A 27,159-nucleotide genomic window follows, 5' to 3' on the forward strand; every position below is an offset into this window, starting at 1 on the left:
AACACCGTGTGTGTGTGTGTGTGTGTGCGTGCGTACATGCGTGCGTACATGCGTGCACTTGTGTGTGTTTGGATACATAAAGACAAATGACCGTCGCCAGTCCATATATTAGCTCCACATCTCAACTGGCTTTGCTTTGGAAAATGTCCTCAATCTCCAGCTGACCATGATTTTATTTTCATCCAGTCTTTTTCCCATCCTCGCCGCTACACGTCGCTCCTGGAGCGAAGCCTTTCGCATTTGTCCTCATTGTTTTTCTTCTTTCATCTTCTTCATCTTCGCTCCATCCTCTCTCCGTTTCTGCTCACCCGGGGGTGGATGGAAGGAAGCCTAAGTCCATGTGTCTCCCTCCGTGCCTTGTTGTGCTTCAGGAATTCATGTGGATGAATCAGGGAGCCCGGAGGAGAGGCAGTCAGGAGATGGAACCTCCTTCCCCGAGTCCCCCGACCTCAGCCATGTAGGTACCGGCGCAGCGCCTTGTGGCTGGCGAGCTGAACGCTGGCTGTGATTGTGCTTTCGCATCATGTGAAGCTCCGCTGCTAATTACCGCCGCCAAGTTGTGCCTTTAAAGGACCCATATTGGAGACACTCTCAAAGCCTTATTCATCATGCCTAGGATGGCAATGGAGCAACCTTCCAAAAAAGTCCCTGCATCACCAGGAAGAAGCGTTTTTAGCCCTCTGTTTGCAGCCTCCAGTCAAAACATTCAGTATTAGCTCCCTGCTGTAACTGATGCTCTTTCGAAAAGTTGGAACTTTGATGTTTGGGAGGTGCTGAAAAGTGAGAGGTGGTCTCAGAGGGCGCAACAACCATGTTGATGGTGCTGTTGTCGGTGTATAAGTGTCCTTTGTGACATCACACGGGCACAATTTCCAGATTTGTCCGCTCATAAAAAAAGGAGGGTCAGTGATGGGTTTTTCTCATTTTTAGGGAGCTCACTGACAAGCTTGATACACTTAGCGGTGTTCCAGAACATTGAACAAATACATTTGAGATCATATGAGCCCTTTAAAGGTTGTTTCAATTAAAAAAAACAAACAATTAAAAGCAGCAGACTTCATATGAGCTGCGTGTGGCAGCGACTGTGTGCTGACCGTGACCTCCGACCCCCCCGACCTCACCCCACCCCACCCCACCCCTTCATAGATGACAGCCGTGTACGCGGAGCTGGAGAATGTGTACACGGGGAAGAGCGTGTCGCCGCTGCACGCCGGTTCTCCGGCAGAGCCCGACGGTCCCGGACAGAACGAGGCCTTCGGGCGACCTCTGTCCCCGCTCACCCTGCCACCTCTCACAGGTACACCGAGGGCCCCGAGCGCTCGTCTGCCGACACACACACACACACACACACACACACACGCACGCACGCACGCACGCACGCACGCACGCTGCCATCTGTGCTCCGCAACCATGTGGCTTTTTTTTGCTTTCGTTTTTATTTTTGGTGGGACATAAAAATGTCTCAATAATTCATTCATGTTCAGGTTTTTTGCCATCCTGATGTGAACATGGACACAGAAATGTGTGTTTTTAAGCTGAACGTGCAGATGTGAATCCCTGCAGTTTACATTGCACATTCAGCTTCTTCTCTCTCATGAAGGGGCCTTTCTCAGGGTTCCTGGCCAAGTATGGAAACTATGTGGAAAAATCTTGGTTTCCAGACCATTCCCACTGTTCTGTTCTCTATAATATCAATTAAAAAAAAAAAAGAAAACACACACACACACAAAACAAAGCTATGCTAATACTAATCAGACTCTTTGGGGTTGACAAGTGGAACGTCTGGTGGTGGAGGCTCCAGTTCAGGTCTCATCACTGCTGCTACGACTGACACGCAGGTGGTTTGACGTCCCAGATTGACGGACGCTGAGCAAACGTCTTCCTCCTTTCAATGAAAATGGGCTGCAAAGTCTTAATGGTCACAATCTATATACTGTGACGTCACCTTATCTGGGAAAAAAGTCTAAAAAATTAGAGTTTAGAAAAATATCGTTGACTCTCCAACTTTGTAGGTACTCTGTTTTTCTCACGAGACAATCCAAAACTGTGGCGTCGTGCTAGTTTCTCGAAGGAGGAAGTGACATCACAGCCAGCCTGCGGGTGCGGCTCTCACGGCGTTCCGTCATCCTTGCAGGTAACCGCAAGTCAGGCCTGTCCCTGTCCTGGAAGGAGCCCCTCCCCACCCCGGTTTACGAGATCCATCACCAGAGCAGCGCCGACTCCAACCCCTACGTCAGCCTGGAGAGCCCCCCCGGCTCGCCGCACCCCTCCGACGGCGGCGCCAACACGCTGAGCCGCCGCAAGAAGCTGTTCACCTTCTCGCGGCCGCCCCGCAGCCGGGACACCGACAAGTTCCTGGACGCCCTGAGCGAGCAGCTGGGCCACCGGGTCACCCTGGTGGACGACTTTGCACCCGGGGAGAATGACTACGAGGAGGTGAGGGTCACATGACCACAATCTACGAGTTTAGGTCTTGTCCAGACTCAATATGATGTTCAGGGTGTCATCAAGTATATCCGTAGGTGTATAGGACTTACACATCAGCGTCTTCGTTAAGACAATTAATCAACTTTATATCACTGGTCGTAACTCTTCCATTGAAAATAACGCTTGGCTGCCCTCTGGTGGCTCGGAGGAGCTGCACACCGAAACATAAATAATGGCTCTTAATATTGTTTTCTTTTTTTTAGTTAAAGAATTAACTTTTGTTTTCTCGGATAGTCCGAAGTAGAGACAATGCATTAAAATGACCTCATGGATCTTCAGGTTTTTCTTCTATTTCAGCTCCTCAGTGCTCGGCGGTGTAGAGCCTAAGAGATTCTTTCCAGGGTACGATTGCAACAACGCACTGCTTTCCCGCCACTGCTCATCACGAAGCAACAAGCAAAAGCAAAACCTTGGCAGCCACATTGCGGCACCACGTGTTCTCGAAGCGACCGCTCTGGTTTTGCCTGAGCAGATGTGTCGAGGTGGTTGTCATGGTTTCAGGAGAGGAGGTGCTGCTCGTAGACTCCAACACTCACTGACACAGTGGAGTCTAATTTTATCTCCCCGTGTGTCAGTGGGGATGGGAGGCAGGGGTGAGGGGGAGGGGGGGCTGGGTCTCAGCTGGTGGTCAAACAGACAGTGACATCCTTGTCGGGGTGCGTTTTTTGTTTGTGTACGTGATGCAAATTGTTTTGCATCTAACTTGCAAAATGGAATATTTTCCAGCTGTACATAATGTGCATACAGGTTTCATGGTCTGATCCAGTACTCGTGTCACACTTAGAAGCAAGAACATAAGATTGATATTTTTTTAGGTGTTCATGTTGCAAAGAGCCCACAGACCATTTTTTATCAATGGAAGGCAAAATTGGAAAGTGATTGTACTGTGTCCGATTCGAACGGACCAGTCGGTTTTGTTGGTCCTACATCACCAGGTCTTTAGTGGCCCCTTTCCACAGAGCTGCTCCCAGTGCTAGTTCAGAGCCAGAACCTTAGCACCAGTTCTTTGTGTTCCCACCACATAAGCAGTGGCCCTAGGTGCTAAAAACTGTTGCTTAGCTAGCAACAACTCTTTGCTGTGCCAGTGCTAGCAAGTATCACTCTTTCTATTGGTGAGAGCAGGCTGTAAAAGCAGCACACCGCAACCTCATGGTGACTTGTAAAACAATATTTAAAAAAAATATTTAGTCTCGCTGTCACTTCCTGCTTCTCAGTTGCCTTCCTATTTGGGCTTTCAAGAGCTAGTTGGCTAGAAGTTGCTTCTTTCTGGTTTCATCCCAACTGAAAGAAGCATGATTGATGATGGAACCCCCCCAAAAAAAGGAGATAAGGAAACAAACCCAAAATGAAAAGGTTTTCAGTTGGAGATTTCCAGGATGGATGCGCACCATTTCAGAGTTGAAAAACCGCACGGCTTGGCCCACCGAGTGTTTGAAGTCCTCGCCTCTTCTCGCTCCTCGCAGATGAGCTTCCACGAGGACCAGGACCTGGGCTACATGCGGCGGCCGCCGCTGAGCAGCGGCAGCAGCGAGGAGCACAGCAGCGGCAGCAGCGATGAGGCCTCCTCGCCCTCCTACTCCTCCGGCTCGGAGCGCATCCCGCCGCCGCCGACCCAGAGCCCGCCGCCGCCGCCGCCCTTCCAGGCCCTCATCCCACCGCCGGCCCAGTTCACCGACACCCTGCCGCCGGTGCGCTTCTCCCCCAAGCACGTGCCCCGCAGCCGGATGCCCTTCCAGCCGCACCACCCCATCATCCCTCCGCCGCCGCCGCCGCCGCGCACCATGCTGGCGGCCCGCTCGCCGCTGCGCCGCGGCCTCACCACCACGGACGAGCCAGAGAAGACCATGCAGCGCTTCCACACCACCACCACGCGCCTCTCGCACGTGACCACCACCACCACGCTGCGCTCCTCCGGCCAGGCGCAGCGGAGCTGCTGCCTGACGCGGCAGCACAGCCAGCCGCAGCCCGTCCGCCAGCCGTCGCCGCAGCCCTCGCCGCAGCCGTCGCCTCAGCCGTCGCTGCGGCCCAGCCAGCTGGTCCTGCAGCGCCACCACCAGCTCCACCACCAGCACAGCTACCAGGGGCCCCTGCCGCCGTCCCTGCGCGAGCCCGCCCATGTGTCGGTGGTCACCCAGCCCGCCCACTCCACCCTGCCCATCCACAGCAAGACGTACGACACAAAGATGCAGCAGCAGGTAAACGCGGCTGCAGTTCATGGCTGGCTGAGAATCATGGATGTATTATAAGAACTGGATATTGGACTGGCAATAGAGCAGCGAGCACATTTTTCATCATTTTTCCCAATAGACCGCCATAAAAAACAAATACACGCCTTTAAAACGGCTGACAGGATGACTGCGACCTGAAACACATCATAAAAGTGCAGACACGTCTGTCTGCACTTTTGCATAGCATACCACATTTAAAGCATGTGCAAAAAAAGTGCCGTGGGTGTGAAGTTGTCACAGTGGCTGCCGTCGTCGTTTCTCTGTTCTAATTTCTCAATAAAATACCTCCACACATCAGATTTAAAACAGCCACAATTTCATAAACTTTGCAGCTTCAGCAGATTTTGGTTCATTTCTTATTTCTGAAGTTTTTCCTTGCCTTCGTCGTCTCTGTGCTGGACTCGTAGTCGATGCGGGGCAATGTTTGTGCTGTCTGCTCCTCATCTTCACTTTGCAGTGAACTGAGACACGGCGTCGCCCCGCAACTGACGCGGCGCGCCGAGCACCGTCAGTGGCGCGCAACTGTGCGAAGCTCTGCCTCTATTTTCGGCATCACAAAAAACTTGTACATACCGTGCAGAACACTGAGACTGACTCACACCACAGCACAGCGCCTATTGTCCGCTCCAATGCCACGCATTGTGCCTGTTAACGTGCAGGAACAGAGGAGTGGAGATTTAAAAGATTGCACAAATGATTTTTCTTATTGCCCCCCCACACCCCCTCTACCCGCCCCTCTTTTTTATTTGTTTCATTTCTGTTAGTATTATTACCGTTTTCTCTTTCTGATTATTATAGTATTTTTCATTATATGTCAATACAAAACTTTTTCCACTCAGACAAAACCATTACTGTGTACGTCACTCTGTTGTCCTATTGCGCAATAACATTTAAAAAAGAAACAAAGACAGAGAATGTTTCATCAAGCGGAGGCCGATGGGGGTGTTTATTGTGTTTTTTCTTCTTCTTTCTTTGGTTTCCAAGGCACTTCCTCCGCCGCCGCCTCCCTTGCCTCCGCCGTGCGACCCGCCTCCGCTGCCCAAGCCGGGCCACCTGGCCTCGGACGCCAACCACATGAGCGTGAAGCGGCTGCGCTGGGAGCAGGTGGAGAACTCGGAGGGCACCATCTGGGGTCAGGTGAGCGCTCGGCCAACTGCTGCTGCTGCTGCTGCTGCTGCTGCTGCTGCTGTCACTCGTTCAGGTCGAAAGAGTCCCGAGAACGTGGGAAAAAAAATCTGTTAAAATCCCACGAAGAAGAACAACCTGAACAACACCTCGGCTTTCCAACGTTCTCACCCCTCCCACGTGCGCTGCGAGAGAGAGAGCGACTCACCACTCGTGCACTCCGCTGGGTCTCTGCTGAGTCATTAGACTCGGCTCAGTGTAAACAGACAAACACGGCCGTCTGGTCCACCTGCTCCTGCTGAAAGTGCTGCTCTCGTTCTACTTTTGCAACCGCATCAGACGGGGGGGGGGGGCGAGTTTCTGTGTATTTTTACCACCTCATTGTTACCAAACCTTGAGCGGTGTGTGTGTGTGTGTGTGTGTGTGTGTCCTGTGTGTGTTCAGCTCGGAGAAGACTCGGACTACGACAAGCTGACCGACATGGTGAAGTACCTGGACCTGGACCTGCACTTTGGGACTCAGCGCCGGCCCAGTGAGTCGCCCCGTCCTGTCGTTAGTCCTCCTCACTGTGCTGCAGTGTGTTTGTCTCCAAGTTCATCATCGCTTCATCCTGATAAACTACGCCTGGACACCTAATTTGTTTGTGTTTTGTTTGCATACCTCCGCAGTTTTAAAGTTTGGGAGCCTCACCTCTCCTGCTTCTTATCCATTCTCCATATGGCACCGTACCATCAGCAGCCTCCTGTGCGTCTGGATGTGTGTGTCTATGGGTGTGCGTATGTGTGTGTGTTGACCCCCGGTGCCTGGAGAACTCATCCTTACACTGTTTTGTTAAAATGATCAGTCTCTCCTCCAGAGCCAGCCTTCCTACCTGAGAACTTTAAGAAGAAGGACGTGGTGGAGATCCTTTCGCACAAGAAGGCCTACAATGCCTGTGAGACACACACACACACACACACACACACACACACACACACACACACACACACACACACAGGCACGCGCGCACAGACACACACGGCAAGTCACAACTCGTGTCAGATTGGTTAGTGTATATATTTTATGAGATGTATAAATCTTGGACTATGAGATTTCCATAGTTTTGGTATTTTTCCACAGAACTCTATTCTACCCTATTGATGCTCGCCTTGCTAAAACTAACATGCTTTTTTGTTTTCTTATTTCATCCTATACGCCTGTTGTGCTATAGAGTTTTTGTATATATAGTATGGACGTTTAATGCTGCGTTTTGGAAGCCCAAACATGGCCATTTTTAAAACTGGGTACCAGTTTCCAGTGATAAAATTCCTCATCGCCATCCTTGTATTTCCATGTTTACCTTACACAACTGTTCAGAAGTTTTCTGGCAACAGTGGTGGTTAACAGTGTTGCGTCCATTAAACGGTCTACCTCTTTGTTGGTCCACAAGAAAATGTAGTCTTCTTCTTCTTCTTCTTCTTCTTCTTCTTCTTCTTCTTCTTCTTCTTCTCCTTCTTCGTTATTTTGTGATTGTTTACATGGCAAACACCTTTATACACGTTATCTGTGTCTTCTTCTCTGTTTTTGGTGTATTTCTGTAGCAACGATTACGATTACTTAGCTAAGAAATCTATGCAAAGTTCTGAGTAAGTTACTAATTCAATGACAAGGACAAATGGTTAAGTTAGGCCCCACCAAAAGCGGCGCAGTGGTTTTCCTGACGGTGCTTTAAGCTCCCCCAGCCCTCACCTCCTCCACTTCCACAGCCATCCTCATCGCCCATCTGAAGCTCTCCTCCGGCGAGCTGCGCCAGGTCCTGATGAACATGAGCGCCGACAGGCTGGAGCCGGCTCACATCAAGCAGCTGCTGCTTTACGCTCCCGACGATGAGGAGGTCAAGCAGTACGAGCAGTACGACCAGGACCTGAGCAAGCTGAGCGAACCCGACAAGTTCATCTTCCAGGTAGCTAGAAACAAATGAAAAAAGTACCAGGTGGTCCAGCGGTGATGTAACCATACGAATGAGTCCCCGTCTGCTGTGTCTCAGATGCTGATGGTCCCTGAGTATAAGACCCGTCTGCGGAGCCTTTACTTCAAGACCACCCTGCAGGAGAGGACGGAGGAGATGAAGGTGGCCTTCGACTACATTTACAAGGCCTCTGTGGAGCTGATGAGCAGCAAGAAGCTGGCCAAGATCTTGGAGGTACCTGTGCCGAGCTGCACTGGGGAAAAAAAGCCCGAGTTGTGTCAGTGTGTGTCAGTTAGTCAGGGTGTTTTCTTCTGACCCCCTCAGTTTGTCCTGGCGATGGGAAATTACCTGAACAACGGCCAACCCAAGAGCCACAGGACAACCAGCTTCAAGATCAACTTCCTGACTGAGGTACGGCGGCGTCCCTCCGAGCTACAACCTAGGTTGTGCTCACACAGCCGAGTCACGTGTACTCTAAATCTTGAGCTCATCCACCCTGACAAGGTTCAGTTTGGAGTGTTTTCAGACCCTCAGTACTGAGTAGCCTGTCAGTGTCCTGCTAGATGAGATTAAAAGCTCTGAGTGACTTTTGGAGATTGTTTTTTAAGAAAAATACATGAAGAACAAACGGTGACTGTGAGCAAGTGTGACTGCCGTCAAAGAGATTAGCGCAGACAATGCTGTTTTATCAGATCGGGCTGCATTTTTGCATTAAAAGGAGCCAAAAGAACTAAAGCAACAAAAGTGTTCTCAGCGGAAAAACTCACTTGGTGAGTGGTGGCGATGCGCGTATGGAGTGTCAGCGTTCCCACCAGTAGCAAGCTGTTGTTAGCTAGCTTAGCTAGCTGTTACTAGCCAGCTTTGCCAGCTGTAAAGACGTGAAATAAAGACAGAAGGTTTGTCCAACAACCTTCCAGTTTATTTTAAATGAATAACATTTTTCTATTTGCTTTTCCACATGGTGGAAATGTGAAAAAATAATTTGATATTAGAATTTTTTTACTAACATATCTTAATGCTAATAACGCCTTTAATTCTATGTGATTGTGTCCCCCTCTGTTGCTGTGCAGCCAGTTGACTGAGTCTGCAAGTTAAGGAAAAACAAACAAACAAGAAATGAATTCTCTGCCTCTGTCTTCCAGCTGAGCACAACGAAAACAGTGGACGGGAAATCCACCTTTCTCCACATTCTGGCAAAGTCTCTGTGCCAACACTTCCCCGAGCTGCTCAACTTTTCCAGAGACCTGACGACGGTGCCGCTGGCTGCCAAGGGTACGATGATGTCACAGCAGCACAGCTCGCTGCTTCAGACTCTTTAAAGTCACAATGAGGCCTTTTCATGCGTGTCCTTGTGTGTGTGTGACGTGATGCAACACTGACAGACTCAGACTCAGGTTGAAGCTGGGTACCATCAGGAGTTCAGTTTGCATCATACATGATATGACTTGAGATTTAATGCTGACTGTAGTAAAATAGTATCGTATTATAGGTTTTCATACCAATAGAATACCAAAAAATAATCCTGAAATGTGTAGTAGAGACTGAGCCCCAGCAATAAAACCAGTTTAAGTGAAAAAACAACATACCAGTATGTTGAATTTTGAATTCCATTCCATGTTGTACAGTGAACCAAAAGGCCATCACAACAGAGCTGGATGAACTTCACTCCACCGTGCAGGACATCAGGACAGCCTGCCTGAAGATCCCGCCCACCTCCGACGACCACTTTGCCTCCGTCATGAGCGTAAGTGCGGAGCTGCGGACGGGTGACGGCCATCAAAGTCCATCCCTAAAATTCTAAATCTTTTTATTTAAACGATCCAACCCAAGATACTCTTTAACTCTGTCCTTCCTGCTTCAGTGAATTCCTTCTTAGAATTCTTGTAAAATCGCTCACAATGGCGGCGTTTCTTTCTTTACCGAGCTGTGTTTTTTTTTCTGTGTGTGCAGAGCTTCTTGGAGAACAGTCACCCTGCCATCCAGTCTCTGGAGTCCCTGCAGGCCCGGGCCATGGAGGAGTTCTCCAAGGTGGCCTCCTTCTTCGGAGAGGACGGCAAGTTCAGCAGACCAGAGGCCTTCTTCGGCATCTTTGCAGAGTTTATATTCAAGTTCGAGGTGAGTCGGCCAACTGCAAAGTCAGACTCGCACAAAGTTTGAGATGTTGGACTTTTCAGGGAAGATTTTAGAATGCAGCTAAAAATCTGTTGCACTGTAAATCTTTGCAGGAGAATTTAATTTCACCTTCTTTAAACTTTCAAACGTCCAACTCTCAGCTGCCCAACTCCAAAAATGACTAACACAGGTGTTTGATCCATTAATCTACAACTTAATGTCGCGGTGCACTGACAGTTTGTATTGAAAAAGTGCCGGAAAAGACGTTGATGTTTATCGCTGTGGTCCACCCTCCTCTGTTGCTTTAAGAAATAGTTTGAGATGAACATACGACGACTGCATGCTTCTGCGTAATTGTCCTACTATCATAAAATAGCATCACTGTTGCATGAACATTTTTTTTATGTATTTCCCATACATTTCACAAGTCTAATATCCCAAACTCTCTGCGAGCGCTGCATGTTTCCATCTCGACAGAGTGCTGCTGTTTCTGCGACCGCCAAACCTTCTCTGAGTCTGAAAACAGTGCCTTCAAACAACGGGCAAAATCTCACCGCGGTGGCTGTTGTGACTTGTGTGTCTCCCACAGCGAGCTCTCAACGACACCCAGACTCCGGAGAACCCCAGAAGCCCCAGACTGTCGTCTCCCCTGGCCTGGTAGAAGCCAGACACGCGTCAGACGGACGGGGCTCCATTTTCTCACTCTCGCTCTCCGCAACCAAAGTGCCAAAGTCACACACACACACTGGAGACGCTGGAACTGGGCCGAGAGCGGCGGGTCGTGACCTGGGAAGTGAAGCAGAACCACTGGAGGTTGATTTGTAGATAGCCGCCGACAGGTGGCCAGCGCTCCGTGGCGCTGCGTCGCTGTTGTTCCAGGTGCTGTGCAGAGCAGGAACAATTCAGTTCACGATTTTACACCCGGTGCGCACGCACACACACACACACACACACACACACACACACACACACACACACACACATATGTGTGTGAATCCTAGTGCTTAAACGACATGGAAGGGATGTAAAAGAACTGGGCTGAATACTTACAAATTACTTTCAGTGTTTAATATATACGAGTGTATATAGTTTATATTTTCTATCGGATCAAATTTGAGACTATTGCAGACAAAGTGTAGACGTACTGGACTCTGAATGTGTAGTTTGCTCTAAGATTAGCCAGATTGCTGGCAGGAATCAAACGACCATCAAGCAGGATCGGACTTCAAACAGTAATCTCTCGTTGTTTTTTTTTCCAATATGATTTTTTCCCCAAATATTCACAGATTTTCAAATTGCAAACTGGGAATACCAAGGACATGAGAAAAACTGTCATTCCACAACAAAGGAACAGTTTCCATAAGTAAAATTTAAATAGCACATTAAAATATAAAAATATGTAAGTGCATTATACCACAAGCAAACAGTCTGTAATAGATAATAAATAAGTGGTTTGATAATCATATGGTCCACGATCTAAACTAATAAAACAATACACATGAAACTGCCACGTTTAAAGGATAGTTTTTATGAATCTAAAATCAGATGTTAATTAATTAAATGAAACCTAACAGTATGAAATTATTTTCCAAAGTTTAATGAACTGTTGAATAATATTCAGCATGATTAGTCTTTTTCCCATATATTAATACCAAGAAAAATCATGAGCCATGACAAGGTTGGCAAGCTGTGAGTATCTCCAGTTTGTCCAATCCCGACAGTCTGCAGCAGCAGAAAGTCAACAACAAAAGAAGCTTTTCATATCCTCAACATCAACATTATTTGAGTTTTTTTCCCCCTTTAAGTCACATTGAGCTCTACAGTATTAAACCTTCCCTGGAGAGAGAACACTGAATTACACAACCGACTGCTGAGATGTGGCAGGACAGCGGCGTGTCCAAGAGAGCACGCGGCTACGCTAGCGGACCTTCGAAAGGCGGCGAGCGGTCTGTGGGCCAGTTAGAACCACCAGGCAGGTGTCATGTGAGGATGCGTAGAAGCGACTGTACAAATGTGTGGGTTGCTGCTCAATGACTAAACATCCAAGTGCATGTGGCTACAGAAAAGGAAAAAAAAAGACATTCAACTGTAAATGGTCATTTCCTCCTCTTCCTGGTTGCCATGGTGATCCAATGACTCATCTTCAGTACAGTGTGCCTATAGATGTGTCGTGTCCACTTGGATATGAATGTGCTGAGATACTGTACATTTCTTTCTGCTATGCACTGCTCATCATCGTTTCTTTTTGCACCCCACACTCCCACTGGGTTTATTTTCTGACTGGAGCCCGTCGGGGGGGGGGGGAAGACTATTCCTATCTCTTCATTCACAGGCAATAGAGAGTCTCAGAGGCGACCGCCATCTCGGAGAGATGCTACCCCAGCTGCTGCTAGTGTAGTAGAGAAGCGTTTCTTCGTCTCAACCGCTTTGCATGTTGGTGCGGTTAATGTTTTAGGGTGTGCAGCTAGTGGCATTTGCCCTCCGTAGATATTTAAGTTGATGATAAATATGTTTCTGTTAGTCCACTTAGGTTTATTTATTGGTTTGCCTCAGTGTTCTCTATCCGTTGCTGTATCTAACTGTTTCTGTGGACAGATGCTCACGTTTTTGTGACTGTTTGACCTCCATGTTTTGTTCGATGCTCTCGAAATGAAGGATCAGTTTTTGGATCTGTGAAAATGTGTCTGTGTCTCATAAAGAAGTACCCGATTTAAACAGGATTCTGTGAATTACAGTGTCATAGAAATAATAATCATTAATTATAGATGATTATTTTATGGATTATTGCACAGTGATCAACTGAACAGACAACAGAAATAAAAGAATTACGTGAATTTCAAAACAACAAATGGACCGATGCCCACACGCTAGTCATGCAGGCGAAGGCTGAATTGTTTAAAAAAAAAAAAAAAAAAAAAAAATCAAACACACCCTCTTATTTAAACTGCACACTGTGCGTGATGTTTCAGGACCACCTCCACCTCACCATCCACCTGCAAGCAGGGTTTTGCTCTCCGCTTTCTCGTCACTCCTCATTATTTCTACAATGGGAATCGTACAGCTGGAACAGAGCAGAACAATAGAACAGCTGGCTGTGCATCCCACCCCAGCGTTATTATTAGATTTTACTCAGCGACACAAAATAACGTGAGGAAGAACACAGACCGTGAGACGCAGATAATCTGTTTGTCTTATACTTTATTTTCTTTGGAAAGGGGTATAACCAAGCATTCATTTTACATGTTTTTATTCCATACTTTAGCTTACCAGACGGCATACATACAAAACCACGGAGCTTAAAAGGTGCAGCATTGTCACTTGTATCAGTTTTAATGGCATTGGTGCATCTCAAGGAGGGAGGAGACACGGAGCCCTCAGGATGCAAATTGGGGGCAATAAGGCAGCGAGGTACAGAGAGCAGGGGAATATGAAGCTCCGCTGTCTCTGAGGAAACAAACAAACAAAAAACAAAACACACACAACCAGTTTTCAGGGCAACCGCAGCGTCCAAGACTTCCCCCCCGCACCCTCACTGGTACCATGTTGGTTCTCACATCCAAAAAGCAAAGCTCACACAGAAAATACAACAGAGCACTTTTCAAATCATTTGACCTGGCAAAGAAATGATAATAAAAATCATAATAACAGGGGAAAAAAAGAAAAAAGAATCTAACACCACTTCACTACTGAGTAGCCGCAACATCTGCGCTCTCAACTCAGTGGGAAAGACCCAAAAAGAAAATAATGGCAAAAAAATAATAGAAAGAAAAAGGAAAAAAAATTGCGGAAACCAGTTCATCGGCAATTAGAAAAACAACAAAACGACACTCGTGGGGCCAAGTGCAACATCAGCTCCCTTTGCTGTCGGGGTGAAGAGGCCCGCCATAACCACCTGTCCGCTACATTCACTCACACAGCCTGTCGTCGTCCCTCAGGTGGGGAGGGGGAGGGACGCAAAGACTGCTGGGTAAACAGGCTAAATACTGACTGTGCTCGGGCCCCGGAAAAAAAACAAACAAACAAACCCCCAAACGCATTTAAATTAATAACAAGCGTACGAGAACAACGGAGGAGTTCCGACGGACGTCGTCACATCCCTGCTGGTTGCTACGACAGCACGGCCTCGGTGTTGACGGAGGGCCGAGCGGGTCCTCCACACACGAAGCCCGGTTTGAAGGCGAGAGTTACGATTCAAGACTGCATCTGTTCTGTCAGGCCACAGGGAATGTGTGCGTTTTAATGGGGGAGGGGGCGGGGGGGGGGGGGGGGGGGTCATCTACAGGTGAATAAATACAGGAGTGAGGAAGAGGAGGAGGTTTCCGTAGAAACGAAGCGGGAAGGTCGAGTGTCTGAGACGACTGGAAGCCTGCAGTCACCAGCAACACTTTAATTTCTTCTTCTTCTTCTTTTTTGGTTTCTACTTTCGACCTGATGATTTTATCTCCCTGCCGCTTCAGTGGAAATCGCTCCGCATCTCCTGCTAAGACTGTTGGACATTGGTCTCGATGTTTCGGTGTTTCTTTCTTCTCTCCACGCAGACGGGTCTCCTTCCGTGACTGAGCGGCGCCGTCGTCTGTTCGTGATTGTCTGAAACCGACAGGGGGCGCTGCGCGTAGGCGGATACAACGTGGTGAACTGTCGTGCGTGGTTATTGTTGTTATTTGACGTCCAGACTATTTGAAACATGCACTGAGTAAATGATGCTTTTCTGAGAAAGTGGAGCATTGTGTTGGTGCGGCTGAACTTTTAGTCACAAACAGGTCAAATTGGAGGATGCAGGTCGACAACCAGTCGTTGGTTTTTTTTTTTTTCTTGTTTGCTTGCTCAACGTTTAGTGCCGTAAAGACAAAGCAAGGTTTGGTCTTCTCCTTTAAAGAGAGACAGGACGGCTGGCTCACAGTGGCAGCAGGCGCAGCTGGAAAACAACTGTAGGAGCCACATGCAATCGCACGCAAGAGCTGCGAACCTACTGAAGCAAGTTGCCGTCTGTCTGTCTGTCTGTCTGTCTGTCTCAGCGACCACCTGCACAGCCGCACAAACACAATCCACCTCACGTCGCTCACGCTGAGCCTTTCATGCAGGTCGGCGTGCGAGAGGGTAACAGCGAAGGTCCGGTTCCGTACGAGGAGGGGCTGCAGACTCCACAAGTAGTGTGTGTGTGTGTGTGTGTGTGTGTGTGTGTGTGTGTGTGTGTGTGTGTGTGTGGGGCAATGGGTATAGCTGGGGTGGGGGTGGGGGGGGGTCGTGTCATCATCTCCTTATAGGACAGTGCTCTCGGTGTCCAGGTCACAGTCTTTGGGCAGAGACAGAGTGCAGAAGGAGGAGGAGGAAGAGGAGGAAGAGGAAGAGGAGGACGTCATGAGCTGCTGCTCTACAGCGAGCTCAGGGACCAAAGCTCGACTCAGCCCTTTGAAAGACACCGGCAGGTCTGAGGAGTGGAGGAGAAAAAAAAACAACAAGTCAAACCACGACGAACATCAGCGCAGGAAGAGATCAGCCAATCAACCACCTTCTGTCCGCTCAGTTGAGTTTGGTCAGGGTTTAGTTCTTTTACGGGCATGCAAACGTCCACACAGATCAACACAGGTCAACTTCCCACTGACATCCAAATCGTTCAATCAGGAGTTGAACGGTATTCTGCCGTGTAAAAACGAAGGAAGATGCAGGGTTTTGTTTTTTTTTGGTGACGTTCGGCATTTTCAGCAGGCATCGTGCAGCTCTGCCGTCTGTGTGAGGGTTTGAACAGCAGGTGGCAGCAGTGAGCCGTGTGAGTAAGGTGAGCGGCGCAGCGGCCGGCGGTGAAAGTGGGTGGGAAATGTGAGGAGTGCGCAGCTGACGCTGCTGGGTTGTTGTGAAGGTGACGCTCAGGTTAGCAGGTTGTGACAGCGGAGCAGAAGCACGACAGCCGCAGCAGCAGTGACAACAGTCGTGCACGTCAGAGAGACGCATGCTTGACTTCTCCTTCAATCAATCAATAAAAAAAACACCAACAATGTGAAATGCTCCAAATAAAGACAGTGGTGTAAATGCCAGTGAAGTCACTGCACCTCTTGACAACATGTTGGACTGCAGCGAGTGGATTTTTAACTGGAACAAGACTGAAGCAACAATCACTGGATCTCCACAAAAGCTTTGTGGTTTCTGGTGTCAAATAGTAGTGGAAACACAACCGCAGTGAAGGAACGAGAACCTGGGAGCCGCTTGGCAGTTCTCTAATGGCTGAACGTCGCTCATTTCAGGAAGTATCAACTACTTTTGGTTTTCATTAGTGGAATAAAAAAGAAAAGTTTTTTTTCTCGGGATTTCTCAGGCAACTTTCAGGTCCTCTTCCCTACAGCGTGTTTGAGTCGATCTCTGTGAGAACATTCGAAGCAGTGATTGTCCAAACCCTGGGCAGTGAGTCCCAGTGATGGCAGATAATAAAATGATAGCAATAGCATCAACAGATACAGTGAGGACAGAGCGAAATGGCCGAGGTGACACCATACAACGTGACATTGCTGAGAAAAACAAAACAAAACAAAGAGAAAAAAAAGGGTGATTTGGCTGCGAGAGAGATAAAAAGTTCAGCTGAGAACAAACCTTACAAGCGGTGCCTCTTTAATCTGTGAAGGTATTACAAGGCAAGACTGTTAGTGAGAGGGGACGTTAGTGTGAGTGGCGCCTCCGCAGGCCACGAGCAGCGCATGCAGTCGTGAACTACAGCTGAGCTTCACCTCGTGTGACGCTTCCGTCTGTGTGTCTGCTATTGTTGTCGACTGGACTTTATCATTGAGGATCTTACTGGGATTTCTTTATCGCTTGCACGTATACCAGCGTTTCTCAACTGGTGGGTTGTGACCCAAAAGTGGGTCGCGCAGAGGTTTTGATTTGGTCGCAGTTTCGTGGGCAGGATGCACACACACATGTATATATATCACGGCTATCAGTCTATTACATTTTTTAATCGCGATTAATCGCATTAGCCTCTTAAGTTAACTTGTGATTAATCGCAAATTAATTGCACATTTCTTTCCCTGCTCTACCACTGACGCACATGGCTACGCTGACCCCTGTTTTACACCAGAAGCGTCTGCAGAGCGTCAGCAGAGCGTCCGCGTCGACGCAGTGAAAGGCGGCCACTAAAGTCAATGAGCAGGTTCACGCCAGGCGCAGAGCGGCCGCGTCCCAGAAGCGTCCCAGAAGCAGTAAAACGCGAGCCGCTGGAAAAGAACGCCAGAATTTATTCTTTGACGCTTGCCGCGTCCCTCCTGCGTCAATCGCAGCAGGTGGGATCGTTCCGACAGGAAGTCAATGGTGTAAAAACACGGTGGATCCGGTTGATTTTCATCATAACGCACAATGTGCTGGATTTTGTATTTATATGTGCTGTACTTTACTGTGAAACATCAGCGTGACACATCGGCTTCAACGCTGTTCAGGTCGGCCGTCAAACAAAAACAGATTTCACTTTGAATCTCAAACTATGATGAACAAAATGCATCTATACTTTAAATACCTGCATTTTGCATGATGCCAGCAGTTCGCTTTATTATTATTTTTCTTTTTTACACGCATCGATACTTCGAGACACTGTCCCAACAGTGTCTCCAAGTATCGATGTTTTGTTTCATTGTTGTTTTCTTTAAAAACACGCAAAACTACCCGGGTTGTCGCGCGATCTTGCGATCCTCGCGTGAACCGATCGAGCCGCTGCGTGAGACGCTCTGCTCGTAAAACGCGTCCTTTGTGGGAGGCTGCTGGAGAGCGTCAACGCGGTCACTCTGCTGACGCTCTGCAGACGCTCTGCTGACGCTTCTGGTGTAAAACAGGGGTGAGTGTGCATAGCCAAATGCATGTTTATTTCCTAACAATGACAGCTAGCTGCCTGACTGACTGACTGACTGAGCTGCCTGACTGACTGACTGACTGACTGACTGAGCTGCCTGACTGACGGACTGGGCTGCCTGACTGACTGACTGACTGACGGACTGACTGACTGAGCTGCCTGACTGACGGACTGACGGACTGACGGACTGACTGACTGGTGGACTGACTGACTGAGCTGACTGACTGACGGACTGACTGACTGAGCTGCCTGACTGACTGACTGAGCTGCCTGACTGACGGACTGAGCTGCCTGACTGACGGACGGACTGACTGACTGACTGGTGGACTGAACTCACCCGAGCTCTTGTATGCTGTGGCACAGAGGCCGTTGGTGTCGCTGGCCGGTGCGCTGGGCTGCGGCGGCGGCGGGATGCTGGGTCTGTTCCTGGGCTTGGGGACGGGCCGCGGCCGGGGCAGCGAGCCCGTCGGGTAGGTGGGCGCCGGGGACGGGGAGGCGGCGGCGGAGGAGGGCGGGGGCGTGTCGGGGGGCGTCGGGGTGCCGGGCGGGGAGGGCTCGGCGCTCGGCTGGTCCCCGCCCGCCGCCCCCGCCGTGGGGGTTCCGGCGTGCGTGGGCGGCTCCGGGGGCGGGTGGCTGGGCGCCTGGAGGGGCGGCTGGTTGCTGGAGTGGCGTCGGGGCGTGGCGCACGGCTGGGAGGCCGGGGAGGTGGGCGAGGTCGGGGACTGGCTGTGCGCCGCCCTGGACCCGGGGCTGTGGCACTGCGGGGGCAGCGAGGAGGTGCTGGCGGTGGGGGGGGCGGCGCCCGGGGCCGAGGGCTGGCTCGGGGGAGGGTTGGTGGGCTTGGGAGGGGGCGGGGCCTGCTTCTTGGTACCTGGAAATTGAACAGAGAGTGTCGTTACTGCGTCTCGCGCGTGACCGTGTCCTGGTATTCAGGTCGCGTCCACTGGTTTCATTTTCCCAACTGGGCCGTTTTCCCAACTCTTCCCTTGAGGCCGAGGGGCCATGCCAGTATTGTTGGGGGTTTAGTGGCATTCTTTGTGTGCGTGTCTGTCAGTTTAGGAGTAACAACGCAGAAGTACTGGACTGAGGTCTGGGCATTTAAACTACTGCATGCAGTGTCTTCATTCAGTTTACAAGTGTTGAGGAAGTGCTTTTAACTGTTACTTTTTCCAGGTATGTATTTGCACTGACAAGGCTGCACACTATTTCCTTGTTAACATACAGTGAGAGTAAAAATGTTCTGTTACCCAACCTAAAGCCGGACTGACCAGCAGAACAATGCAAAATGTTTGTCTCCAGTCACCACTAATGAACTGTTAAAGGTGTTTTTTCTCTCTCCCTCCCTCCCTCCATCACTCCCTCTTTCTCTCCCACCATTCCCTGCTGTACATCTGCAGCCAAACCCACCATGCGGTCAGCGGTGGAACTATGCGGCTTTTCTTCTGATGCAGGGCCACAAAATGTCTCCAAACATTTTGTGGCAATATTATGATGCATAAAAGCAGAGAAAGAGCTGGAACCGGGGTGTGTGGAATGATACTGAGTGCAGTTTTGCCTGCACACAACCAGGGTGGGAGTGGAGGGTTGTGTTTCTATTGTTGTGTTTTGTTGCGTCATTGTTTGTTTATTTGCTTCTTGTTTCAGCAATAAAAAAGAAAGTGAAAAGTTGCTGAAAAGGATGAAAGGCCTTGTGAGGGTGATTTATACAGTGTGTATAAATACATTTAAGATGGAGACCCTAAATGAGATGTAGGAAGTCATGAAACAGGTTCTGACCTCTGCGCATCATGTGGGGACTGGGCCCCATGGATCCAGCCGCAGGCGTCCCGGAGCCCAGCTGTCCTGCAGCCTGGACTCCTCCTCCTCCTCCTCCTCCCCCTCCTCCTCCACCCCCTGCCACCGCGCTGCCGTTCCTCTGCAGCAGAGGGGTCTGGCCAGGTGTGCCGTCACGTATCTTCACGCTGCAGTGGAGACAAAAAAAATATGTTTTTTATCTTTTAAAGAAAAGAAAAGGAAAAAAAAAAAAAAAAAAAAAAAAATCACATTTTTTTCCGGGATGTTTCACTGGTTAGCGCTGTGACGACCTTCCTGGGAAAATCTGGCAACCGCGATTCACCTCCTCAGATCTAATCCGGGCGTCTAATCTGGCAGCACCTTGCCAACAGAGGCCGTAGGAGCGCAAGAATGCCGGGCTGAATGGTGCCGCCTGTCCGCGCGTGAATGTCGCCCATTCAGCAGCCAAATCAAAGGCTGCCTTCAGCCGCTGCATAACTGGCACCCGCGGTCCGGGCTTTTCAAAGCGCTTTCAGGGAGGGTGGGGGTGTTTAGTGTGTGGAGGTCCTGCTGATCGCAGCGAATTTTGGGGGAAGAAAACGGCGAGATGGGAAGTCGGTCAGTGACAGCAGGCATTGTGGACGCTGCTGCGGCTGCTGCGGCTGCTGCGGCTGCGGGCCGGGAAGCAGACCAGGCTGCACAGCTCCGTCTCTGATTGGCAACGTCAGAAAATTCCTCTCTCGCTAAAACCGCAAATTGAGAAGCAGCGGCGTCTGCCAGATACCAGTAAAGAATGCATTAATGATTCAGCTTTTTACTCGGGCCAGCCAATCAGTCTGACCTCATCCCCTCTGTGGAGAAGGCACTTAGGCCTTCCCGTAACGTGGACGCTCCCGGCATGCTGCGTCACGCTCCGTCTGCGGCGGCCAAGCAGCTCTTACCTGAGCTCCTCCGTGTGCTGGGCTAAGAGCTGCTGCGCGGCAGCCAGGGCAGCCAGGCCCTGCACCAAGCTATTCTGGGTGGCGTCAGAGCCCGAACCCCCTGAGGGAGCCGCCGGCTGGGCCTGGGCCTGGGCCGGGGCCTGGGCCGGGGCCTGGGGCTCGGCCGAGGCGACCCCGTGACCCTGGCCTGGAGCCTCCACAGGGGGTAATGGAGGCTGGAAGGCAGGTGAGGTGTGCTGCTTTCTAGCTAAGGTGTTACTGCCTCTACGCAGGGTGTGGTCCGCGTGCTTGTTAGAGACACTAGACAGAGAGAGCAGGAGGAGGAGGAAGAGGAGGAGGAGGAGGAGGAGGGGACAGACAACAACAGGAAAGAAAAAAACACCAAAGCCTTGATCAGAAAGCGAGACAGAGAATCACCGTCACCCCAGAGAAGCCACAGCGCATCGGTGAAAACAGCGTTAGGGACCGTAGTCAATGATTCCGTTAAGAAGTTACCCCCAAACATTTCTAAGAAGCAAAGGAAAACGCATCAGGAAGAGCAGCAACAAAAGCAGAGCTGAAATGATTAATCGATTAATCGATTTGATTAAAAAGGTTATCTGGTTACGATTCACCTGAATCATTGGTACCACTGCTGTATTTCACATGGACGGTGCACATGTGACACACATGATGGCAGGATAAATGTTTTTTTTTTTTAGACATATGTATCCTTTTACTTTTTCAGATATTCAAATAATGATTTAATCGAATCGAAGACAATAATCGATTAATTGACGGATTAATCAGTCGCAAAAATAATCAATAGCTGCGGCTCGACATTGAAGCAAAAAAGAGAAAAACCCAACACAGCTATGATAGCCTCGAACGCTGTGAGCAGCAGAGGATGTGAAACAGAGTGTGGAGAACTTTGCTGCAGCTAACTTTTCTTTGCGCGACGCCTCGCTCTCCGGTGCCACCAGGCTGGCCGGCCTCTTCTTCTCAATGGTCCCGCTGTCGTAGTCCAGGTGGTTGTTGTGGTTGGAGGCAGGAGCCGGCATGGCAAACATGCCCGACACGTTGAAGTCCACATCTGGCGAGGAAGAGAGTGAAGAAGAAGAAGGAAATGACACAATGCAATTTGACCTTTCACCTTCAGGACAATTTAGGAGGAGGAGGAGCCGCCAGATGGACCAGGAGGTGCGAGGGTTTTGCTGCATTGCAGATCTTTGGATCCAACCCAGAGGGCAACAACGTGTGAGAAGAGTCTCTGACAGGAAGTCACCAGCCAAGGTCCATCACAAACCGCAGACTCGTTATCTTTGTATGAGTGGGTGACCTGACCACAGTTCACCTTGGATACTGAGGCAAATGCGCAGAGATGACGCTGTGAAGCGTTCGGAGCAAAGATACGAGGAGACCAAATGTAATTCATCGAGCGTGACATTCACTTAAAACTCAGGAATGCAAGTCAATGTGTGTTTGTTATTTCTTTTTGTCAAATGGAGGATTCCAAAAAAAAATCATTGATAACGAGAATGATAATTATTATACTTCAGCTTCATTTCGGTCACAGACCGTCAATGCACTGCTAGATTAACCGTTGCAGAATTGTGGAGAAGTGATTCTGGAATTTTCCAGCGCTGCCGATTTAGTGCGGCTGTGACGCAAACCCGTTCACTGGTGCCGCAATTCCAACAACACCGACCACAGTTTTCACCCGACTACAGTCTATGACGTTGGTGCAGAGAGAGGCAGGTGTGACTGGGAGGCAGAGGCAGAACTCACCCTCCGGGAAGAACCAGTCGGCGTGCTGGATGATGGGCTCCACGATGGCCACCACGTGCACCGATGTGGCTGCAGCCATTTCAGCCAGACTCCTGAGGTGGAGACAGAAGCAGATGGAGCTCACAACAAGGTTCAAATGCAGTGAGTTGCAATGAGTGTTTTCAACTCGCTGGCTACGTGTCAGTGTGATCACTGCACACCACGCACCCCTCAGTCTTGGTCCACAGCAGGTTGGGTCCCAGCACGATGGCGATGTTGCTCGGGGTCATCTTGTTGGCCTCGCTGTCCTGAGCCAGCTTGGACAGAAACTTCACCAGGTACCTGCGGGACGACACGGGACGGCTGTCGATTCATTCCCCCCCCTCCGGGCCACCGATGTACGATTGATAAACTCAGGGCGGCGGCCGCGTCACCGACCTCAGATTGGTTTTGTTGTTCTTTGGTAGCTTATCGCACACGACCCAGAGCGCCTGGAGCCTTTTGTCTGGGTCAGACACACTGCCAGAGATAAAAGAGGGAGATAATCGAGAGCGCGTGTTATTGGTCCAGACGGGCCTGGTGTCGCCTATTAATCCCCCCCCCCCCTCCCTCCCCCAGCTGCAGTGACCATGTGGTGAGCCTTGCCTGGATGCCTGGATCCACTCGTCGTACAGCTGGTAGGTCATGAGGGGCTCGGGCAGTTCCCTCAGGTACGACTTCAAGGCCCCTGAAACCACAGTTACAGACAGTTTGAATAATTAAGGCACTGAAAGCGAGGCGTCGCTTCAGAGAAAACTGGTCCATCTCTCAGTTTAACTGTGGAATCTGGGTGCTGGCGGCTGCCATTGTCACTCCTAACACACCGGTGTATAAAAGAAAGACGTCTCCAGCTCCAGCATCCAAGCTAGACGTAATGACTCTGATTTGTTCTCTTGACTATGCGAGGCAGGAGACTCTGAGGGCTCTCGGCCAGCCGACGCGTGAGATAAATCAAGACGTTTCCACCGCCTCGCACAAATATTGTTGACCTGACTCGGTTCACGCGTTCCTACTCAATTCAGGACGTACCTGCGACAGCGTGAGGGTCTGAGTAGAACTCCTCCAGCTGTGACGTGGAGCAATCCAGCGCCGCCTTCAGCTTCTTCAGCTTGGACGCCCCGGCTGCGATTCTGAACAGGCCCTGAGAGAAAACACCAAGAGCAGAAGAGCAGCAAGAGAAGGTCAAAATCAATCCACTGTGCTTCCTTTAAGGCCGGTTTTGTCAATATTTCTTTCAGTATCAAGAGAATTGGATTATCTGTATCAAGAAGACCCATTATAGATACATTTCTAATAGACCAATTTATCAACTAATAAATGGCAAACTATCACTATTGACCAGGAAGAGCATAATGTACTGAATTTGAAGCAGAGGGTTGTTGTAACTCTACTGAGCCCCTTCTGACCTGAGAGCCCAGACCTACACTCATTTTGCAGGTCTTTGCCTCAATCATTAAAACAAATACACGTATGATTGGATTGGCATTGTATACGAAACATGTTATGGAGAATTTATCTTCTTCTCTCAAAGTTGAAAAAGAAAAGTTCTATAGGATCTGGTCCAAATGGACCGAGTACGTAAAACCAATTAGATCTGATTTCATATGAATGCGCTTGTGCCTTGTATAAACCTGTTCTCCTTTCTAAAGTGATACTTGGATGTTCTGAAGTGGTGCACTCCGCACTTCTGTTCTGTTTCACCATCGTTATTGTTTTCAACTAAAAGAAGTAATAAAAAAAAAACACGAAAGGCAAAATGGACAAAATCTCATGAACCTTCTGTATTTGTTTTTCTATATGTCCCGGAATGACTGTAGTCTGTAACTAATGTATACAATGGAAATTTGCCTTTCCAAATAATCAGATCATTTCAAAATAAAATAAAACAAAACAAACGTGTTAAAAGGGTGGCAATAGAATCTTGAAGACAAAAAAGTGACAGTTCTTTCAACTAAATAGGGATGCCAGCAGACGTGCGCGCTCCACTCTGACGGACTCCATGAGAGTCCGCTACACAAACCGGCCGGCCAGCTGCACATAATGGAGCCCTGACAGCGAGCGAGCAAACACACACACACACACACACACACACACACACACACACACACACACACACACACACACACACACACACACACACACACACACACACACACACACACACACACACACGGCACTCTGGGCGCCGCTCTTTTACTTTTGACGCGTAAACAAAAGGTCGCTGCGCGCCATAATGACACAGCGGGCAGCGAACAGGCACGGACACACACATAATGCAGATAACACTTAGACTCTCCTTCACGCACGCACACACACCCATTGTGTTTTATCTTTGTGGGGATGGGGGGGGGGTCGTCAACTCGCCAGGTGACGACAGCGTGTGTCAGCTCTTCCTTCCACTCTGAGCGAGTGCGGAGGCACCGTGTGAACAAACACTTGGCGGCTTGGATTGAATCACTGACACCAGTGGCGGGGGGGGGGGGGGGGGGGGGCTGTCCGAGGCAGCGCAGCCGGGAGAATTTTAATGAACGATGATGAAGAGCAGCTGAATGTGCGAGGGCCCTGCCAGGTCACGTGTGTGTGTGTGTGTGTGTGTGTGTGTGTGTGTGTGTGTGTGTGTGATCAACCTGTTTCGACACAAAGTCAGCAGAGCTGGAAATGATTGTGGGAAAAGTCAAACTGGCTGTTTCCTCCCTTGAGATCTCAGTCAGCACATGAGAAGCGTCTGAGCAAAGACCAGCTGGAGGTTTTCTTTCTTTGGCCTCCCGACGCTCCAACGGACGGCCCACCACGCCATCAATGATGAACGTGGACAGGACGTCCCGCCTGCAGCCGCTCACCTCCTCCCTCATGCCGGTCTCCAGGAGCATCATGACGCAGGCCTCCATGGGCAGGGCCACCTCCCTCCCGCTCCTCTTCAGGTGCTCGTCCAGCCCCGTGCCGAACGCAGGCTTCTCCGTCCACGAGTCTGAGAGGGAAGAAAAAAAACAAAGGTGGAAGAGTCACTCTGCAGACTTCTTTTTAAATTGCAAAGAGGGTGGAGGGAGGCAGGGGGAACGAAAGAAGAAAAAAAAAGCGACAGGATGAACCTGTGGCTGATTAAACATGTAATCTGACTGCGAGGAGGATCAGCGGTGACGCAGGGCGGCTGTGAACGAGCTGCCACTGCTGCTGCTGCTGCTGCTGCTGCTGCTGGTCTGGATGGCAGGTTTCTGGGTCAACGGCTCTCTCACCCTCACTCTCACTCTCTGTCTGTGTCTCTCTCTTGGCCCCCGGGGCCACTTCATAACCAGTACGCACGCTGCCTACAGGGCACTGCTATAATAATGATCACGAGCAGAGGCGGGCGTCATTCTGTGTGTGTGTGTGTGTGTGTGAGAGAGAGAGAGAGAGAGAGAGTGAGAGGGAGAGAGGGAGAGAGGGAGAGAGAGAGAGAGAGAGTCAATGTGCAGGAGACGCACGCTCACAAAAAAATAAATAAAAAAAAGGCAAAGATGGGTGAGCGTGAGGTGAGAAGGTTCTGGGGGCGTGTGTGGAGTCGGTGACTCATTGCCACATGCTGGGAGAGCAGGCTGGTCTGAATAGGGCCACATGTGTTCGGCACAAGGAGGACGAGAAATGGAAGAAGAAGAAAAAGAAGTAGGACACGAAGGAGAAAAAACAAAAACAACAACTCCCTACAATAACACAGTCAAACAAGCTGGTTCTGTTGGCACAAATGGAACATTTAGGGGGAGTCGCGGTGAAAATTAAAGGCTGCTCTTCCTTATGTGGGGCCTGCGTTGCGGGTTTGAACTGTGACCGCGACTGGCAAGAGTCCCACCAGTGCGGAAGTTAGAAAAACAGAGCGGAGCAACAAAGCTGGAAGGTATCACTGGACAGCTTTTTGTTTTCTCCTGGCAACACCTCAGCGGGGGTGGGGGGGGAGGGGGTCAGCCACTCTGACTTCCTCCTCCGTGTGAGGCAGGAAAGATGGCGGCCAGCAACACAGGAACCAAAGAAGTACCGAGGGCGGAGAGGGAGGGAGGGGGGGGTTGGTTGACATAAGAGACACACTTTCATTCTCCCAGCGGCACACGTACAGCCACCCCCCTGTCATGCGGAGACGCTAGCTGCGCTTCCATGACAGCTTTTCGCAAAATAAAAGCGATATTTGTAAAATTTTGACAAAGTACAATCGCGATTTGCAGGTGTTTCCACTGAAGGGTGTGAAGCGCATAAGCCGCAATTCTCGCAAAATCTCATCCCGTGAGGTTTTGTTTACGTTCTTTCTGCTGTCAAGGATGGTTGTTATATTTTTTCTCTTTGATTACTTGTAAAAAAATATTCCATCTCCTCCTCCGTCCAAACATAATGCACCCTTTTCACTGGTCAGCGAAATGGTCATGTGACCACGTGCGTCACGTCTGGTGACGCGTAAATGTGAAAAACGTGTTTCCATGACACTTTTGTGATATACCTCTATATTGCGATATACCTCTATATTGCGATATACCTCTATATTGCGATATACCTCTATATTGTGATATACCTCTATATTGCGATATACCTCTATATCCATATGTCTGAAAAACCACCTCCTGAGGGCGTCAAAACGCTTTAGTGATATTTGAGAGGTTTTTCCAAGTTTAGCTGTTTCCAATACCAATTCTTTATTGCTTTATTTAGGTTTTGCGCAATTCTAGGGGAAATGGAAACGCAGCTACTGAAACCCCAATTTCTTTGCAACGGTGCCCCAGTGTGTATGCGTGTGTGTGTGTGTGTGGTGTGTAACATTACCTTGCTGTGCCTGGATGGTCGGCAGAACATTCTCCAGCACAGTGAGAGACTTTCTGTGGTAATCGGCCTGAGCCTCCAAGAGCTGCACAGACGGAAGAGTGAAGAAAAGAAAGAAAGAAAAAGGAGAAACTGGCGTGAGGGGGGCAAATCATA

At 49.7% G+C, this 27,159-nt stretch overlaps 2 protein-coding genes across 5 annotated transcripts in view; one reads left to right on the forward strand and one right to left on the reverse strand.

The window, feature by feature from the left end:
• Positions 1 to 12,093, forward strand: part of grid2ipb (glutamate receptor, ionotropic, delta 2 (Grid2) interacting protein, b) — a 29,843-nt gene extending 17,750 nt beyond the window's left edge. For 2 of the 4 annotated variants that reach the window (XM_076034695.1, XM_076034694.1), the window contains 14 exons: positions 372 to 457; positions 1,147 to 1,297; positions 2,135 to 2,436; positions 3,951 to 4,682; positions 5,700 to 5,852; positions 6,285 to 6,372; positions 6,685 to 6,774; positions 7,586 to 7,782; positions 7,867 to 8,022; positions 8,113 to 8,199; positions 8,931 to 9,060; positions 9,414 to 9,532; positions 9,739 to 9,903; positions 10,490 to 12,093. In XM_076034695.1, the coding sequence (XP_075890810.1) occupies positions 372 to 457; positions 1,147 to 1,297; positions 2,135 to 2,436; positions 3,951 to 4,682; positions 5,700 to 5,852; positions 6,285 to 6,372; positions 6,685 to 6,774; positions 7,586 to 7,782; positions 7,867 to 8,022; positions 8,113 to 8,199; positions 8,931 to 9,060; positions 9,414 to 9,532; positions 9,739 to 9,903; positions 10,490 to 10,561 (2,528 nt within the window). In that variant the 3' untranslated portion in view covers positions 10,562 to 12,093. The remainder of the gene's footprint in view (positions 1 to 371; positions 458 to 1,146; positions 1,298 to 2,134; positions 2,437 to 3,950; positions 4,683 to 5,699; positions 5,853 to 6,284; positions 6,373 to 6,684; positions 6,775 to 7,585; positions 7,783 to 7,866; positions 8,023 to 8,112; positions 8,200 to 8,930; positions 9,061 to 9,413; positions 9,533 to 9,738; positions 9,904 to 10,489) is intronic. The other 2 variants (XM_076034692.1, XM_076034696.1) reach the window with 1 other exon arrangement.
• Positions 12,094 to 13,087: 994 nt separating this feature from the next.
• arhgap17a (Rho GTPase activating protein 17a) overlaps positions 13,088 to 27,159 on the reverse strand; it is a 32,358-nt gene continuing 18,286 nt past the window's right edge. Inside the window, exons 9-20 of the mRNA XM_076034700.1 lie at positions 27,007 to 27,088; positions 25,068 to 25,195; positions 23,257 to 23,368; positions 22,834 to 22,915; positions 22,627 to 22,707; positions 22,417 to 22,530; positions 22,210 to 22,301; positions 21,367 to 21,514; positions 20,443 to 20,742; positions 19,505 to 19,689; positions 18,066 to 18,599; positions 13,088 to 15,328 (exon numbers count right to left, since the gene is read on the reverse strand). Of these exons, the coding sequence (XP_075890815.1) occupies positions 15,159 to 15,328; positions 18,066 to 18,599; positions 19,505 to 19,689; positions 20,443 to 20,742; positions 21,367 to 21,514; positions 22,210 to 22,301; positions 22,417 to 22,530; positions 22,627 to 22,707; positions 22,834 to 22,915; positions 23,257 to 23,368; positions 25,068 to 25,195; positions 27,007 to 27,088 (2,028 nt within the window). The 3' untranslated portion in view covers positions 13,088 to 15,158. The remainder of the gene's footprint in view (positions 15,329 to 18,065; positions 18,600 to 19,504; positions 19,690 to 20,442; positions 20,743 to 21,366; positions 21,515 to 22,209; positions 22,302 to 22,416; positions 22,531 to 22,626; positions 22,708 to 22,833; positions 22,916 to 23,256; positions 23,369 to 25,067; positions 25,196 to 27,006; positions 27,089 to 27,159) is intronic.

This window comes from Nelusetta ayraudi, unplaced genomic scaffold (genome assembly GCF_046127955.1).
Source record: "Nelusetta ayraudi isolate G7.1 ecotype Tasmania unplaced genomic scaffold, CSIRO-AGI_Nayr_v1 ptg000042l, whole genome shotgun sequence".
In the NCBI taxonomy this organism is placed as follows: Eukaryota; Metazoa; Chordata; class Actinopteri; order Tetraodontiformes; family Monacanthidae; genus Nelusetta; species Nelusetta ayraudi.